This window comes from Marmota flaviventris, chromosome 18 (assembly GCF_047511675.1).
Source record: "Marmota flaviventris isolate mMarFla1 chromosome 18, mMarFla1.hap1, whole genome shotgun sequence".
In the NCBI taxonomy this organism is placed as follows: domain Eukaryota; kingdom Metazoa; phylum Chordata; class Mammalia; order Rodentia; family Sciuridae; genus Marmota; species Marmota flaviventris.
In genome coordinates this window covers 3,464,424-3,483,218 of record NC_092515.1, presented here as the reverse complement: position 1 = coordinate 3,483,218, position 18,795 = coordinate 3,464,424, and the positions used below count along the sequence as shown (strand labels likewise).

General features: G+C 34.5%; 1 protein-coding gene across 1 annotated transcript; it reads left to right on the top strand.

Moving 5' to 3' along the window:
• Window positions 1-1,920: 1,920 nt before the first annotated feature.
• On the top strand, window positions 1,921-11,726 carry LOC139702770 (zinc finger protein 420-like). The gene is made up of 2 exons (XM_071604920.1): window positions 1,921-2,062; window positions 10,117-11,726. The coding sequence occupies exons 1-2, from the start codon at window positions 1,921-1,923 to the stop codon at window positions 11,724-11,726; spliced, it is 1,752 nt and encodes a 583-aa protein (XP_071461021.1).
• The last annotated feature ends 7,069 nt before the right edge of the window (window positions 11,727-18,795 follow it).

Genomic DNA, 18,795 nt, shown 5'->3' with positions numbered 1-18,795 from the left:
ATAGGGGGTAAATTTCATGCTGCTATATATGGATTTCCAGTTGTCCCAATACCATTGTTTGAGGAGGCTTTTTAAATCTCCAACGTATGTGATTTGCACACAAGTCTAGTGTGAGATACTTGAATTTATGTGGGTTGGTCTCTGTGACTTCTGTTCTGTTTCAATGGTCTTCATCTGTTCTGGTGGTTACATCATGGTGCCTTTGTCACTATAGGTCTGTAGTCTAAGGTCAGGTATTATGATGCTTCCTGCTTAATTTTCTCTCTGTCGATTGGTTTGGCTATTCGGGGGCTGTTACTCTTCCAAATTAAATGACTGCTGTTTCTAATTCTAAAAAGAATGTCATTAGGATTTGAAAAGGAATTTAAATTTTAGATAGTATTCAAAATTAAAAACTAAAAATTTTGGTAGTATTTAAAAATTAAAAATTTTTGTTCATATGGCCATTTATACAATATTAATTCTGCCTATTCAAATCAGGAAAGACATTTTCATCTTCGTGGGTCTTCAATTCCTTTCTTTATCATTCTGTAGTTTCTCTGTAGAGGTCTTTCACTTCTTTTGTTAGATTGAGGCTACTTGAATGGAATAGTTTTCCTAATTTGTTTTTCAGTTGATTCATCATTGGAGTATAGCAATGCAATTGATTTATGGGTGTTATTTTTATATCCTGCCACTTTGCTGTTTTTGTTGATGGGTTCTAGAAGTCTCCTGGTGAAGATTTGGGTCTTCTAAATCAAGAATCATGTCATCAACACACAGAGGTATTTGAAGCTATTCTGTAATTACTGGAATCTCTATAATATTTTCTTTATTTTCCTAATAGCTCTGGCTAGAATTTCTAGGTCTATTTTGAATGGAAGTGGTGAAAAGTGTATCTCTGCATTATTCCAGGTTTTAGAGGGAATGACTTCTGTTTTGCCCCATTAGAATGATGGTGGCCCAGGGTTTAATTTACATACCTTTTACAATGTTGAGGTAAGATCCTACTCTTCCTAGTTCTTCTAGTGTTTTGAACATGAAAGGTGGTTGGAGCACACTTCAAATTGACCATTACTTTTCTGCTTTCACAACTGACCCTGAATGATGTAAAAATATTTTTCAAGAAATATATTCCAGTGTTGATGTCTTGGTTTTATATTTGATATTTCATAAGAGCATAGGATTAACGCTGATTTTGAAGAAATAATACCATCTGCATTTTATGTCTTTATGTAGTGTGTTAATGAATCTTATTGCATTTAAGATTTATTTTCTAAGTTAGGTGGTGTGCTTTCCAGTGCCATAACAAAATTCCTGTGACACATCAACTCAAAGGAAGGTAGATTTATTTGACAAGATTCATAGTCTCATCAAAGGTGGGTTATGATATATCAAAGGTGGGATATGATATATCAAGAACTATGTAATGTTTTGAATAACCAACAATAAAAAATTAAAAAAAAAAGATTCATAGTCTCAGTGCATGTTCAGCTCCATTGCGTGGATGCCTTTGTGGAGGCAGAACATCATGGAAGGGAGCCACAGTAGAACAGAGCAGCTCATCTCATGGACTCTGAACAGACAAAATAGCAGGGGGAGTAAGGAATGGCAAGGAATAAATACACCATTCAAAGAATCAATTCAGGTACATTTTTCTATCTAGACCCAACCTCTTAAGTTTCCATCACCTCCATATAGCCCATTAATTATGAATCCATCAATTTACCTGTTCCATGCTAGAGCCCCAATGATCCACTCACCTCACCAAGACCCACTTGTGAACACTGCTGCCTTGGGTACTACACTTGATACACTGTAGCTGAGAAAGCTTGTCATATCAAAGTCACAACATGGATCCTACATAGGAACCAGTTCCTTCATCTTCTCATCTCATGTTGGGGTGGTAATGAACTCTGCTGCAGGACACATGACCAAAGTATGATTTCTTCTCAGGGTGTGCTGACATTCAGGGATGTGGTCATAAGATTCTCCGAGGAGGAGTGGAAGTGCCTAAACCCTGCTCAGTGGGCTTTGTACAAGGATGTGATGCTGGAGAACTTCAGGAACCTTGTCTTTGTGGGTGAGAACACCTCTGTTTCACAATGCTTCACTGACACATCCTCAGGGCAACTGCCTGGCTTTGCCAAACATTTCAGAGGAGAGAATACTCTGTATGAAGGTTCTCAGATATCGGATAGCCAACTAAAATTGGAAATTCCTTAATTTGAAAACATCTTTGACTTATTTTATCTTACTTTATCTTATTCACTTTTGGTCATGGTCTGCAGATTTTATTCTATGTTTCTGGAAACTGGAGTAACTTAGCATATAACACTATGGCACACGTCCTGAATTTGCATTTCTACATTTATTTTGAACATGTTTTGAATACTGCATAATAGCTGCACATGAATAGGATTCATTTTTATCTGATCCTAACTGCATGGAATTTAATTTTCTCTCATTTAATCTCCAGGAGTTCCTCTTAACCTCCCCTCCTCTCTAGCCCCATTCCATTTTCTCTACCTTGCTCTCCTTCCCTCTGTCTTTCTATTCTTCACTAGTTGGGATTTATAGATGTACTGAAATGTGAGCTTTACTGGGCTCTATGCCTCCCTTTTCCATTTTCTCATCCATTCCCTCAATCCACTTTTTCTACTCTGCTGACCTCCCTGGTATTTTATGAGGTCCCTCCATTTTTTCACTTATTTTACTCTTTATTTCATCTACGAGACTGAATATTTTACTTTTGAGTTTGCATAAGTCACTTTGCTTGCTTCTCTTCAGTTTCATACATGAATGCAAAATGAAATTATTTTCTTTTTTAATGACTGTTAACTCCACTGTGTGTGAGTGTGTGTGTGTGTGTGTGTGTAAATCACATTTTTTTGTTCATTCAGGTGCTCATAGGCATGTGGTCTGGTTACATAAACTGCTGTCATAACTTTTATTGCTATACTGAAGTGTCGGTGTCAAGATAATTGTAGGTTTGGGGTAAATATGAAGGAGTAGTCACATGGTGAGTCTATTCCTTGTCTTTTCAGGATTCTACATGCTTCCTTCCAGAGTGGTCATACTTCCTTGCAGTCCAACAAAAAATGACCCTATCTCTTCCATTCTCAGCCACATCCATTATTTATCTGTGTTCTTAATGATTGTCATTCTAACTGGAGTGAGTTGAAATCTCAATGTTGTTTTGATTTCTACTTCTCCAGTAGGTAGGGATGATGATCATATTTCAGAGAATTTTTGGTTATTTGTATTTATTCTTTTGTGACACATCTCTTTGGCACTTTGACTCATTTATTAGTAGAGTAGTTTGATTTCTTGGTGATTTTCTGTTCTTTTTACACATTGTGTTTAATGATTTTGTCAGAATCATACTTGGCTAAGACGTTCTCACATTCCCTGGTTCTCTCTTCCCACTCTTAATGATTTACTTTACTGTGCACAGAATTTTTAAATTTGATTCTCTCCTACTTGGTTTTATTTCATGAACTTTTATGAGGCTTTCTAAGAAAGTTGGAGCCTGAAGAAATAAGATAGAATTTTGAATCTGTGTTTTATTTTATCAGTTGCAGGATTTTGGTATAATTCCTAGATTATTTATCAACTTTGACTTCAATTTTTTTTGCAGTGAGGAATATAGGGATATTGTTTCACTTTTCACTTATGGATATCCATTTACCCTAGCCCTTAGTTTTTAAGAAGGCTACCTTTTCTCCCTTTGTTTTTCAAAACTTTGTAAATTATAAGATGATTAAATTTATGTGGATTTGTGTCCATATCTTCTATTTTATTCTACTGATCTACATTTCTGTTCTGATGTCATTTTGGTGTTATTTCTCTGAAAATTTTTCTTAGTGTTTGGATATGGATTACGTCAAGTTTGTATGAAATTTTTGGTAGTAATGCCCTCTTCAAACATTGATTCTGCCCATTCAAGAACATGGGAGGTGTTTCTCACTTCTAAAATCTTCTGTTTCTTCTTTCAGTTGTCTTCACATTCCTTTTGGAGGTTTGCATCTTCCTTGTTAAATTTATTCCTATGAATTACATATTTTTGAGGTTATTGTGAATGGAATAGTTTTCTTCCTTTTCCTGCAGATTCAATATTAGAGTATAGAAACATATTCAGTTTATATATGTAGTATTGATTTTGTTCCTGTACATTTGCTGAATGTTTTTCATGATTTTTACCAGGAATGAGTGCTAGATTTATTGAAATGCTTTTTCTGAATTGATTGAAATGATACTGCTCTTCTTTTCCTTAATTCTGTTGGTGTGATCCATTTATAGTAACTGATTTGTGCATGTTCAATCAAACACGCATCTCTGAAATAAAATACACTTGATTTTGACCTCATTCATCCTGACCTCATTCATGTGTACTTGGATGCTGTTTTCAAATATTTTATTTAATTATTTTCTATCTATGTTGATCTGGGATGCAGGCACTGAAGTTGTTTTTCCTTGATTTATATTTGGTTTTGCTATCTGGGTGAAATAGAGTACATAGATTCAATTTGGTAGTGTGTCCTACATTTGTGTTTCATGGGATATTTGAGGAGAACTTGTATTAATTCTTCTCTAAATTTATAGATAAATTTCACTGAGAATCCATTTGATCCTGATATTTTCTGTGTTGGAAAGCATTTAATAGCTGCTTCAATCTCATTTTTTATATTGGTCCATTTTATGTTTTCTGTGTATCAAGGGCACATTTGGTTAGGTTTTGTATGTATAAAAGTTTGTCAATATCATCTAGATTTTCCACATTTTTGGAATGACTTATTTTCAAAAAAAGCATGTAAGAATCTTATAAATTTCAGAAATGTTTTTCATAGTTCCTTTTTTTTGCAATTTTGCTGATTTGGATGTTTTATCTCTTTTAGGTTGGTTTGTCTAAGGGTTTTAAAATGATGTTCATCTTTACAATAAATGAACTCTTTATTGCATTAATCTTTCCTTTATATTTTTGTTCCCTATTTTATTAATTTTAGTGCTGAGTTTTATTATTATTTTTTCTTCTTATTTTGAAATAATGTTTTGTTATTCTTAGAAGGGCTTATGTTGTAAGAGTTGATTATTTCTTTGGGGTCTTTCTAAACTAGAGTTTGAGATGAAACTGGATTTTTTGCTTCTTTTGGCTGGCAGGGCCTATGCAACCAGGAGTCTTCTGCAGCCAAGAAAGGCTTATATTGTTAGTAGCTAATCACAGTAGGAGAAGCCTGCAGGCATCAACTCTTAGGGCTGTGGCTGACAAAACCTGATTCTTCTCCACTACCTCTAAGTGGCATGTGTCAGGTCTCAGTTTTGTATCACTAAATGGAGACTGTGTGCTCCATAATACAGTAGCTGAATATGTATTTGTATGCAATTTGCTAGAATTTTATTGAGAATGTGTGCATCTATGTTGATTAGTTATATTTCTTTTAGGGTAATTCCTCTCTTTGCTGGATTTCACTTTTATTTTTTACTTCTTCTTCATGAAATATAATATTGAGTCTGCTTTGTACTTCAGGCTTTCTAGTAGTGAATTCTTTTAACTTTTGTTTATTGTGGAATAATTTTAATTTATCTTTGATTCTGGATCTTAATTTTGCTGGTCATAGTGTTCTTTGCTTGCCTCCATTTTCTTTCAGATATTGGGTTCTATTGAATGTTGGGTACTAGGTTTTGAACCCAGGGGTGCCTAAACAGTGACCTGGATCCCCTCCTGTTTTGTATTTTATTGAGAGACAGGGCCTCAATGAGTTTCTTAGGGCCTTACTTTTGTTGAGGCCGCTTTGAACTCATGATATTCCTGCTTCAGACTCCTGATCCACTAGGATTACAAGGATGTGTCCTGTGGTCTTCTAGATATTGGTATATATAACTGCAAGTCCTCCTAGCATTGAGGGTCTATGTTGAGAAATCAGATGGGTTTCCCTCTAAATGGTATGTGTTGCTTTTGTCAGGGAGCCTTCAAAATGTTATTGTTAGTCTGCATGTTAATCCTTTTTATGACATTGTGCTTATTTGTGGGTCTTTTGAAATTTTGTATATTTGGGGTCCTGGAAGCCTGCTGTATATGATTCTCCATTTCATTCTCTTGGTTTGGAACATTACTTGGTTTATCTCTGTTTCTTTGGGTGTGGAAGTATTGATCATACCAGGTCAAGTCTGATATAATTCTTGGAAGGTCAGTCTAATCTTTGGTGTGTTCAGATACCTACTATGTTTCTGCTGGTTCAGGGAAAATGGTCACTGATTATCTGTGAGTTGGCAGTCAGATTACTTCCTGTTATGGGGTGCTGTTTTGTGTGTCCTCCTGAAGTAAAGTTCTGAGTGTCCAGCACTGTCAAAGCTACTGTGGGTTCCCTGGTGTGTATTTGGTAATGTGTGGGTTGTAGCACTCTAGATTATATGCATAAGTATCCTTAAGCACATTTTCCCATTTCAGTTGCAAATAATTTCCCATCTCTTCCATCCTCCATTTCCTGATCCATATCTGCTAATTTGTGGGCTTTCCTTATCTAAGTAACCTATTTGTTTATTTATTTATGCATTGTACTTGTATATAAAAATGAAATACAGTGTTATATTTTCAAGAATGCAGATAGCTTAATTTGTGAACCATGGTTTCATTATTTTTTATTCTAGTTTGAATGAAATGAGTTCTTGGATTATAATCTAGTTTCATTCTGTATTTACGAATTTCTCAACTTTTATTTATAGTTGCATTCTTTAGCATGAAAATTACTCTATTTTGTATTTTTTTAGTTGATAGTTGATTTCATGTTTTTTTCTTTGCTTGTTTAGCTCTATGAGGATCTCTGAGATGTTTATTTTGCATTGTTCACATATCTAACCAATCACCATTTCTTTAGAATTTAAGTCAGGAAATTTATGTAGTTGCCTCCATTTGGCAATTTTCACCATATTCTTTGAATGTTTTTGTTATCTATTTAGAACTTTAGGCATTTGAAAAACCCCATCTGGAATATCTTATACATTTAATAGTAGAACAGTTCTTCAAAAATGAACAACACATCTACTGTAGTGATAAGTAAAACCAGAACCGAGTTTACCAACTAGGAATGAATTCAGAATGTAGAAGACATATCTGCATTACCATGCTTACTGAATGATTATTCACAATGTGAAATATTAAAATTTTATTTGTAAATATGTAAGGATAAACAGTAAATGTACACACACACACACACACACACACAAATAGAGAGAGACCCACATACACTGAAGCACATAGAATGAAATGAAATGCTGTTATAAAAAAGTGAATTTTATCATTTATGGTAACATGGAAAAACTAAAAGGGTATGATGCTTAGAGAAGAGAAAAGGCAGAAATAAGAAAATATCTCAAGATCTCAAATTTATGTGGAATGTAAAAATGGTGCTGTCATGTCATTTTAGAATACATTAGAGGCAAGGACTATTGGGTTTGGTGGTTTGGGAGATTTCACAGAAAGAATATAAAATGGTAGCATGAAAGTAGGAATAAGATGAAGACAGTTGTTTTCCCAGAACCAACAATATGTTTTCAACTTGAAAAATAATAACACAATGAATCTGAAACAGTCTATCAAAAAAATTCTATGCAAATATTATGATGGGACATATATAATAATTAAATAGATTCATCACTGCACAAGTTCCTTTTGCTTTTTTGAAAAATCAATCTACACATGGAAAGTGAATATAGTCTGATGTGCCAATTGGAAAACAATTAGTTAACCAAAATTATATTTGTAATAATCTAGAAAATTTCTTCATCCACAGAAAAATGACACCAATCAAACAATTAGGGACTTTTGAAACTTTATAGCCTGATCTCACGATGTCTCATTAAAATATTTGTGTCTGAAGTTTTTCATTTACAAAGTACTATATCCGTATTGTAAAAGAGTTTAGAAGTCAAATGGGTTCTTTGTCTTGTAAATTTGAAGAATAAAATCCATAGTCACAAGGGTGAGAGCATCATAATATGACTTATTTAGGAAGAAGGACATGTAAAAAGAAAAGAAAAAAGAGAATAAAAGCTCACAAAGTGGGAGCATTCCCAGGAGATGATTTTAAAAGGTATCTTTTATCTATAGATTTTGTAAGCTTGATCTTTCCCTATAGATGATTGATTAGGTATGGCATTCAGAAAGGGAAACATCGCCTCTAATTTGCCTCCTTCCACAAGTCTGTAGAAAAGTGGTTTCTAAATTACATTGACAAAAGCTTAAAAGAGAGGGTCTATAGGCCCAAGAGAATGTACATTGTAGGGTTGGTCATTTCTAGGAACTGGTAAGGGGGCTGTCATTGTGGTGAGCAACAGCTAGGTTTAGGAGCTCGATTTCTCAATCCTCTTTCTTCATTTCTTCTCTGAGACTCTTTTCTTGGATGCCTATTGCTGATCTACCTTTCTTTCTCATTTTGTCTGCATCAACTTATCCCAATGGAATTCTTTCTGTTCCTTTTACAATCATTTTTGCATGTCTGATCTACTCAAGACATCTTCCAAAATAAACCCATTTCCTTTTGGCACATTATGTCAGGGACACAATTTTCAGAAAGCACCCAAGTAGGCAAGATTAGATCCATTTTTTTGAACTCTCTCTTTATTGTATTCTGCTAATTTTTAGGGTAAGTATCTGTGATGGAGAAATGGAAACAACTTTCTTTCCCTCTTTTTGTGGCTTGTTAAAGCTGTTGTCACCTGCAGCCTTGAAAATACAATGTCTAGAGTATTCAGTAAGGCAATATATTCAATGCGTACATTTTAAGATTATATATTTAGGAGGAAGGATGCAGTCACATTTTTTTATTTTTTCATCTTCCTGGTATTCTCAGGTTGATAGAATTTTACACATTGCATTGGGATATTCATGTGAATCCAGTAAGAATGTTAAAATCTATCTTTTGTTTCTTTCATTTATGTCTTCCCTGTAAACTCCTGGATGGTTACCAGAGGAGAATACACAAGGTTCATTCCAACAAGTGAGAAATAGAAGATATGAAAATAAGAATCTTGAGAATATACAATTCATTAAACATGAAATTAGGAGAAAGTGTAAAGCGGAGCCAGAATGTCATGGACCTTATCACTGTGCAGTGGCATCCTCTGAGAGGACTGGAGGAGAAGATGGACATCAAGAATCTGCCCAAACTAATGACTGTGTGTCAGTAATTCAGTTGGATTCATTTTCTTCTTGGAGTAAGTGTGTAGATCCACTTATGAAACATTCCTTCACTGAGAATAACAACTTAGAAAATCAGCAAGAAAATGTAGATCACGATGCAAAACATCATTTGAAACATTGTGAATTTGACTTGAATTGTTATTCAAATATTGCTGGAGACAAAAGATTCCAAAATATGAGAAAAAAATCTCAATGGGATTTGTGTGATAATTCATTCATCCAAAGTTCACTATTTCTGCATCAAGACTTCCTTCAGTTCTGTTCCAATGTCTGCAGTTTGGATAAAATTCAGATGGCCAATGTCAACACAGTGATGCTTAAGAAAAGAGAACACATTGGTAATTATGAGAAAATGTGTATCAATGATGAAACTGGCATGGTATTTGCTGATCGATGTAACCTAAGTAAATTGGAGGGTAGTTCTATTGGACAGGAGAGCCATGAACACAAGGAATCATGGGAACACCCTAACCAGGGATCAGATCCACCTAACACACAGACATCTCCTTTTACACAGAACCATGACAAGTGGGAGAAATGTGCAAAAGTCATTGATCAGTGGCCAAAAGCTCTTACCCATCCTAATGTCCAGATAAAAGAGAGATCTTATGATTCTAAGAAATACAGTGAACTATTCAATCAGTTCTCAGTGTGTACAGAGCATGAGAAAATCAATACGATGGAAATGTCCAATACACATACAGGTGAAAAATACATGGAAAGCTCTGATGAGTCATCAAACCAAATTGGACCTAATACAATATGCACCCAAGAAGATCAATGGAAAATCAAGGAATGTGATGAATCATTTACACCATGTTTAAATCTTGAACAACAGCAGAACATCCAGAATGAAGAGAAACTTTATGAAATAGAAGATTGTAAAACTTTCTTTAGTAGTTCCTCACATCATGGGGTGCATAAGAGTATCCATGCAGGAGAGAAACCCTACAAGTGTAAAGAATGTGGCAAAAACTACATTTTTTCCTCAGAACTGCTTTGTCATCAGAGAATCCACCCTGGAGAGAAACATTACAAATCTAAAGAAAGTGGGAAGTCATATATGTGTTCCACACAACTTGTTCATCCTCAGCTACTCCATACTGGAAAGAAACCATACAAATGTAAACATTGTGCAAACACCTTTAAATGTACCTCAAGCCTTGTTATTCATCAGAGAATCCATACTGAAGAAAAAACGTACAAAGGTAAAGATTGTGGCAAAGCTTCCATTTGTTCCTCACACTTAAATATTCATAAGAGAATGCATACAGGAGAGAAATCCTACAAATGTGAAAGTTGTGGAAAGGCTTTTGCTAGTTCATCATATCTTGCTGTGCATCAGAGAATCCATACTGGAGAGAAACCCTATCTTTGTACAGATTGTGGGAAAACCTTCATTTCTTCCTCAGATTTTAATAAGCATCAGAGAATCCACACTGGAGAGAAACATTACAAATGCCAAGAGTGTGGAAAAGCCTTTATTCATTCTTCACAGCTTACTATTCATAAGAGAATTCATACTGGAGAGAAATCTCAAAAATGTAATGACTGTGGAAAAGCTTTCATTTCTTCCTATAACTTAAATGTGCATAAGAAAATACATACAGGAGAGAAAGCCTACAAATGTGAAAGTTGTGGAAAGGCTTTTGCTAGTTCATCATATCTTGCTGTGCATCAGAGGATCCATACTGGAGAGAAACCTCACAAATGTAATGACTGTGGTAAAGCATTCATTTATTCCTATAACTTAAATGTGCATAAGAAAATACATACAGGAGATAAATCCTACAAATGTGAAAGTTGTGGAAAGGCTTTTGCTAGTTCATCATATCTTGCTGTGCATCAGAGGACCCATACTGGAGAGAAACCTCACAAATGTAATGAGTGTGGCAAACGTTTCATTCGTTCCTCAACCTTAAATGTGCATAAGAGAATACACACAGGAGAGAAATCCTACAAATGTGAAAGTTGTGGAAAGGCATTTGCTCATTCCTCAAGTCTTGCTATACATCAGAGAATCCATACTGGAGAGAAACCTTACAAATGTAATGAGTGTGGCAAAGCTTTCACTTGTTCCTCAACCTTAAATGTGCATAAGAGAATACATACAGGAGAGAAATCCTACAAATGTGAAAGTTGTGGAAAGGCTTTTGCTCATTCCTCAAATCTTACTGTGCATCAGAGAATCCACACTGGAGAGAAACATTACAAATGCCAAGTGTGTGGAAAAGCTTTTATTCGTTCTTCACAGCTTGCTATGCATAAGAGAATTCATACTGTTGAGAAGCCTCACAAATGCAATGAGTGTGGCAAGTCCTTCACTCGTTCCTCACATTTAAATGTGCATAAGAGAATACATACAGGAGAGAAATCCTACAAATGTGAAAGTTGTGGAAAGTCTTTTGCTCATTCCTCATCTCTTGCTGTGCATCAGAGAATCCACATTGGAGAGAAACATTACAAATGCCCAGAGTGTGGAAAAGCTTTTATTCGATCTTCACAGCTTGGTATTCATCAGAGAATCCATACTGGAGAGAAACCCTAGAATTGTAAAGATTGTGGCAAAACTTTCATTTCTGACTCAGGTTTTCATAGGCATCAGAATATCCACACTGTGTAGAAAGTACAAATGTGAACATTATGCAAAGGCATTTACTCATTCCTTACTTTCTGTTGTATATCAGAGGATTTATACTAAAAAATTTAAAAAACTCTAGTTGAAGAATGTGGCAAAACATTTCACCACAGGTCTCACTTGAGTAATCATCAAAGAATATATACTGGAAACACATAGTTTGATTTCAAAGAATGTGAAAAATTGTTCAATATGTGCTCACATTTTATTTTATATCAGACAATTCCTACTGATAAGAAAACTTGAAAACATAAAATATGTGAAAAAATTTTAAATACAGATTCAACCTTATACAAATCACAGAAATTGTACTATCTATATTCATACAAGATATGAAGGTGGAAAGGCCTTGACAAAATATGCGCAGTAGGGATTGCAAGAAGCTATATAGGGAAAATAACATTTTTATGTAGAATAAATCTGTGGATCTATTTCAACAAGCAGAAAACATCAATAGCAATACAAATTTTCATGCTAGAAATGATTAAGGCAATGTCAATTTTATGCCATATTCTAATCTAGAGTATTATAAATAAAAATGCAAAGTCAACAATTGCATGACTTTAGTGTGTTTCAAAGGATCAAAGACAAAATCTTTTTGTCTGTATGTTTATATCAAATAGATCCATTTTTCTCTGGACAATTCTGCTATTTCAAAGTGTACGTAATAGAGATTAATTTCACCATCAAATCAGTTTTGACTACATCTTATTTCCTCATAATTACATAAAATCTCAACGTCAATTTTCTGCATTTTAGAGAGAACTTTGCATGGTACAGAGGCACCATTAATGTTCATTTTCAATAGTGATTAAGGTAAAGTATAACATACATCTAAAACATCTCTAATTGGGCATGCTTTGTGTTTGAATTGCAACTGAATGCAGGCCATTCTGCAGTAGGAATTCAGAGCATCATTCCTCAGCATAAAATTGTGAAAAGAAATTCATAATTAGTGAAATGAAACATATCATCAATCAAGACTTAAGGAGAAAACAACTCACCAGTGCATGAAAATATCGGTAAATATACATAGTGAGGTATGATTCTAGTCTGCCATATTAGTGGGCTTAAGAAGAATTTTAAATATCTTTAACTGTCACCATGGAAATTTGAAAGTACTTGAGGGAAATGTTTTTAAGTATATATCATCTTGATATTTCATAGCATGGTGGCCTTTTTTTAATGGACAATGCAGAAGTACAACATCACTACGGCAGAAGAAAGTTGATGGTTCCTCATTGCTGGTGAGGTGATATTTCATGAGGCATCATGTGATGGACTTTACAAACCTTTATTTAATTTCAAACTATAACTTTTTTAGTTAATAAAGTGTAATATGTTTTTAATTTTAACATGAATTTCAATTAATGAACTCTTATTTTGCACCAGTGTTAAACGTTCCCAAATTATTTCAATCTGTTGGGAAAAAAAAAGTGATTTTAGAGGCTGTACCCTCATTACAGAACAATACAGTGGAATCTTTTCTCCCATATTAAAATCTTTTTCTCACATTTAAAACTCAATTGAGAGGGAAAGATTTCTTCGAATCACTTATACAAAGATGAATTTCAGGAGTGTGAGAACTACAAATGAACAAATTTGTGTGTGGAGTGTCCTTCTGTGTGCATAAGCCTACTATTGAAAGAAAGGATAATACTGAAAAACCCAAGTATTTTGGAAGAGTAGAGACTTACTAGCTGACTAGTCACCTCCCAGGTGATCAAGTTAAAGAGTTTCACCACTATATAAGAGACTACTTTCTCCCACACTCCGTGTCTCAGGTTCGGAACCTCTACACACAAATCCTGTCCTTGTCGACTCAGAGATAACTGAGTGAGAAGTAATATGTGATTTAACATTTCAAAGTTCATGACATGTTGCTTTTGTGGACAGCTTGGGGTTTGAGTTATTGAGATAGGAGGCTGAATTTTTTTGCTTTGATGTCTTTGTCTGGCTTTAGAATCAGCATGATATTGGTGTCATTGAATGACTTTGGAAGTCTTCTCTCTTTTTCTATATCATAAAATAATTTGAGGAATATGGTATTAGTTCTTCTTCAAATGACTTGTAGACATCAGGTGTATCCCCATCCAGTCCTGGGCTTTTCTTGGTTGGTAGGCTTCTGATGGCATCTTCTATTTCATTGCTTGAAATTGATCTGTTTAAGTCATATATTTCATCCTGGTTCAGTCTGAGCAAATCATATTGCTCTAGAAATTTGTCAGTGCCTTTAATGATTTTTATTTATGGAGTATAAATTTTGAAAATACTTTCTAATTATGTAGTATCTGTCATGATATTTTCTTTCTCATCACAGATGTTAGTAATTTATGTTTTCTCTCTCCTTATTTTTCATTAGCATGGCTAAATGTTTATCAATTTTATTTATATTTTCAAAGAACTAACTTTTTGTTTTGTTATTTTTTTCAATTTTGTTTCATTTCAATTAATTTTAGCTTTAATTTAAATTATTATTTAATCTTTTACTGCTTTAGGTGTTAATTTTGCCTTCTTTTACTAGGGCTTTGAGATGTAACATTATATCATTTATTTGTTAATTTTTTTTCTTTTAAGTAATGAACTCTAAGGGAACAGACATTCCTCTTAGTACTGCCTTCATAGTGTCCTACAGATCTTGATATGATGTATCAGTGTTCTCATTTACCTCTGATTTTTTAAAAATTTTTTGATGTATTTTGCAACCCATTGTTAGTTAAATAGTCTATTATTTAGTCTCTAGATGTTTGAGTAGATTTTATTTCTTTTTAATTTATTAATTTTATTAATTTTTATTTTTTATATAATCATTTTTAAATGGAGACAAATTGAAGGCATTCCCTCTAAACTCTGGAGCAAGACACAGATGCCCTCTTTCACCACTTCTATTTAACATAGTTTTTGAAACACTGGCCAGAGCAATTATGCAGGTGAAAGATATTAGAGGGATATACATAGGAAAAGAAGAACTCAAATTGGTACTATTTGCTAATGATATGATCCCCTACCTAGAAGACCCTAAAAGATTCACCAGAAAAATTCTAAAATTAATAAATGGATTCACCAAACTAGCAGAATATAAAGTCAGTACCCATAAATGAAAGGCATTCCTGTAGATCAGCGACAAATCCTCAGAAAGGGAAAGAGGAAAATACCTCATTTACAATAGCCCTCCATATTACTTGAGGATCAACTTAATGAAAGAGGTAAACAATACATATAATGAAAATTACAGAGCCCTAGAGGAAGAAGTTAAAGAAGATCTTAAAAGATGGAAAGATGTACCTTGCTCTTGGATAGGTAGAATTAATATTATCAAAATGACCATATTACCAAAAGCAACATACAGATTTAGTGCAATTTCCATCAAAATCCCAAGGACATTCCTCATAGAAATAGAAAAAGCATTCATGAAATTCACCTAGAAAAAGAAGAGATCCAGAATAGCTAAAGCGATTCTTAGCAGGAATAGTGGAATAAGTGGCATCACTAAACCAGCACTTAAACTATACTACAGAACAATAATAACAAAACCAGCAAGGTATTGGCAAAAAACAGACTGGTAGACCAATGGTACAGAAGAGAGGACACAGAGACTAGGCCACAAAACTACAATTATCTTATATTAGACAAAGGTACCAAAAACATGCCTTGAAGAAAAGATAGGCTCTTTAACAATGGTGCTGGGAAAATTAGAAAGCCATATGCAACAACATGAAATTAAACCTCTATCTTTCACATGCACAAAATTCCACTCAAAATGCATCAAGGACCTAGGAATAAAACCACAGACCCTGTGTCCAATAGAAGAAAAGTTAGACCCTGATCTCCATCATGTCAGATTAGGCTCCAACTTCCTTAATAAGATTCTTTTGGCACACGAATTGATATCAAGAATCAATAAATGGGAGGACTCTAAGTAAAAATTTTATTTTTTATAGTATCATTGATTTTTAGTTTTATTTCATTATGATGTGAAAGAATACAAAGTAGTGTCTCAATTTTTTGTATTTGCTATGGTTTGCTTTGTGGCATAATATGTAATCTATTTTAGAAATGAATTCATATGCTACTGAGAAGAAAGTGTATTTACTTGTTGATGGATGAAATATTGTATATATGTAAGTCAAGTCCAAGTTATTGATTGTATTATTGAGCTCTATAGTTTCTTTTTTCAGCTTTTTTTGGGGGGAGAAGGAGATCAATTAAGTTGAAAGAGGTGTGCTAAAGTCACCCAGAATTGTTGTATTGTGTTCTATTTGACACTTGAACTTGAGAAGAGTTCCTTTGATGAATGTAAATGCTCCATTGTTTGAGGCATATATATTCATCATCATTTTGTCTTGTGATGTGCGGTTCCCTTGAGCAATATAAAATGTCCTCCTTTATCCCTTTCAATTAAGTTTTGCTTGAAATGTGCTGTATTTGATATGAGGTTGGAAACTCCTGCTTGTTACTACAGTACACGTGAGTGGTGTGTTATATTTTCCCCAACCTTTCACTTTCAGTCTGTGGACACCTTTTCCTATGAGATGAGTCTCTTGGATGCACCATATTGTTGAATCTTTTTTGTTTGTTTGTTTCTTAAACCAATCTGCCAGTCTATTTCTCTTGACTGGTGAGTTTAGGACAATAACATTCAAGGTATTATTGAGACACAATTTGTATTCCCAGCCTTTAAAAATTTTGTTATTTGATTTTACTAGTTTCTCCTTTGATTAGCTTTTACTTTAGTGTAATACTTCCCTCTGGTGATTTTCATTGTTGTATTTTATTTCCTCCTCATAGAATGTTTTTCTGAGGATATTCCATAGTGCAAGCTTTCTAGCTATAAATTCATTCAAATTTTGTTCACCAAGGAAGTTGTTTATTTCATCATCAAATTGGAAGCTTAATTTTTCTGGATATAAAATTTTTGGTTGGGCTGGGGATGTGGCTCAAGTGGTAGTGCACTCACCTGGCATGTGCAGGGTGCTGGGTTCGATCCTCAGCACCACATAAAAATAGAATAAAGATGTTGTGCCCATCAAAAACTAAAAAAGTTCTCTCTCTCTCTCTCTCTCTCTCTCTCTCTCTCTCTCAAAAAAAAAAAATTTCTTTTGGGGGATTGACATCCATTTTCTTTCAGAGCTTAGTATACATTGTTCCAGGATCTGCTAACATTCAGGGTCTGTGTTGAAAAATCTGCAGATATTCTAATTGGTTTCCTCCTGTATGTAATCTGATTTATTTCTCTCATGGCCTTGGATATTTTCTTTATTCTAGACATTTTCTCTACAAAATGTCTGGTGTGGATCTCTTGTGATTTTGTACTTTTGGCCTCCTATAAGCCTCTTGTATTTGGTTTTCCAATTCCATCTTCATGTTTGGAAAATTTTCTGAGATTATTTTATTGAATATATTCCTTTGGTTTGGAAATATATGCCTTCCTCAATCCCAATAATTCTTAAATTTGGTCTTTTTATGTTCTACCATAATTCTTGAGTGTTCTCATAATTTCTTACCATCTTCATTGTGTGATCTACATTCTTTTCAAGATTGTAAATTTTCTCTTGATTTTCTGAGGTCCTGTCTTCCAAAAGGTCTAATCTGTTCTCAATGCTTTCTTTGGAGCTTTTACTTTGGTTTATTGTGTTTTTTTTATTACATGTATTTTTTTCAGAACCTCTGTTTTCTTATTGAAGTAATCCTTTGCTTCCTGTATTTCCTTGTGTAGCTCCTTATCAAAATATCCTGTACTGCCTTATTTGCTCACTTATCACCCTTTAATTCAGAGAACATTTTAATTTTGTAAATCCTTCTCTGTCTTTTCTTCTCTTGTGCTTGCCAGGGATCTAACAATGCAGTATCTGGATTTGTTTTGAGCACTTTCCCCACTGTTTCATCATGTTGTATTGTGTCCTCCCTTCTAGCATGTGGATCAAGGTATTGCTGTTTTTACCCTACAGGCTCACAGTGCCTCTCAGGGTTCCAGTATCTCTCTTCTGAAGGAAAGATAATATTAACTTATCCCAATACAAACAATAAATAAACTTAAACCAAATAATTCTTGTTCAGATGTTTAAAATCTTATCACAACATAGAGAAATAGTGAGTTCAATCACTATCTACAATATAAACAGTAGGTTTGTAAAAGTATTTACAGTTTCTGATGATGGAGAAAGAACAGGGAGTGAGGTTAAGGATGGAAAGTTGAGGGGCTTAGAGTTAGGATATAGAGTTCTTAGACCTTAGGAAGTGTGAGAGAGGAATCTAAAGAAGACAGTTATAGCAGGGGAAGAAAGAGGAAGTGCTCTTGGGGAGACAATAAGTGGGAAGACTGTAGAGGACATGCAACAAACTCACATAAATGCTAAGCAAAATAAAAAGTGTAAAAATAGGAGATAAAAAATATACAACACAACTGTAATATACTATTCAGGTATCCCAGACATCAGTATCTTAATTCATAAAAAGATTTTGATTTCACAAATGTTTGACTGTAAGGGTGGGAGAATAAAGAGGGAGGAAAAATGAATCTAGAAAGAAGCAGCAATGATTGTTTTCAGTAGAGATCGGTGTCTTTCCTTCTTTTCTGCTTACCCAATAAATGGTGTTGTCATTTGTTTGCTAGTATGTCCATTCTCAGGATGCTGAAGGTTATAGGGTGGGAGGGTTGGTCTTGTGTGCAGGGCATCTGGAAATGGGGTATGGCACCAGAAGTCCCCAGTGGGAGACTGCTGTCCAAGGATCTCCTTTGGTGCCAGCTTCTGTGGATGTGGATACCTGGTCTTATCTCCTTACATCACCTGTAGACCTCATACTTTCTGGGCTCTCATATCTGAAATGTGTCTCACTCACCCTCTCCATTTCTACTTCCTAATCACAGACCTTTCTCTCTAGAGGTTTTGTGGGGTGCAATCTTGGGGATGTGCACCTGTTTTGGAGAGCTATTTTGTATTGGGCAGTCACTTTGCTAGGTTAGTGGCTGCTGTAGAGA

Excerpts from the sequence above, each read along its gene's own strand:
- LOC139702770 (XM_071604920.1), top strand. The coding sequence starts at position 1,921 with ATGATTTCTTCTCAGGGTGTGCTGACATTCAGGGATGTGGTCATAAGA. Across the intron at positions 2,063-10,116 it reads CAGGAACCTTGTCTTTGTGG|GAGAGAAACCCTACAAGTGT; the intron begins GTGAGAACACCT and ends GTATCCATGCAG.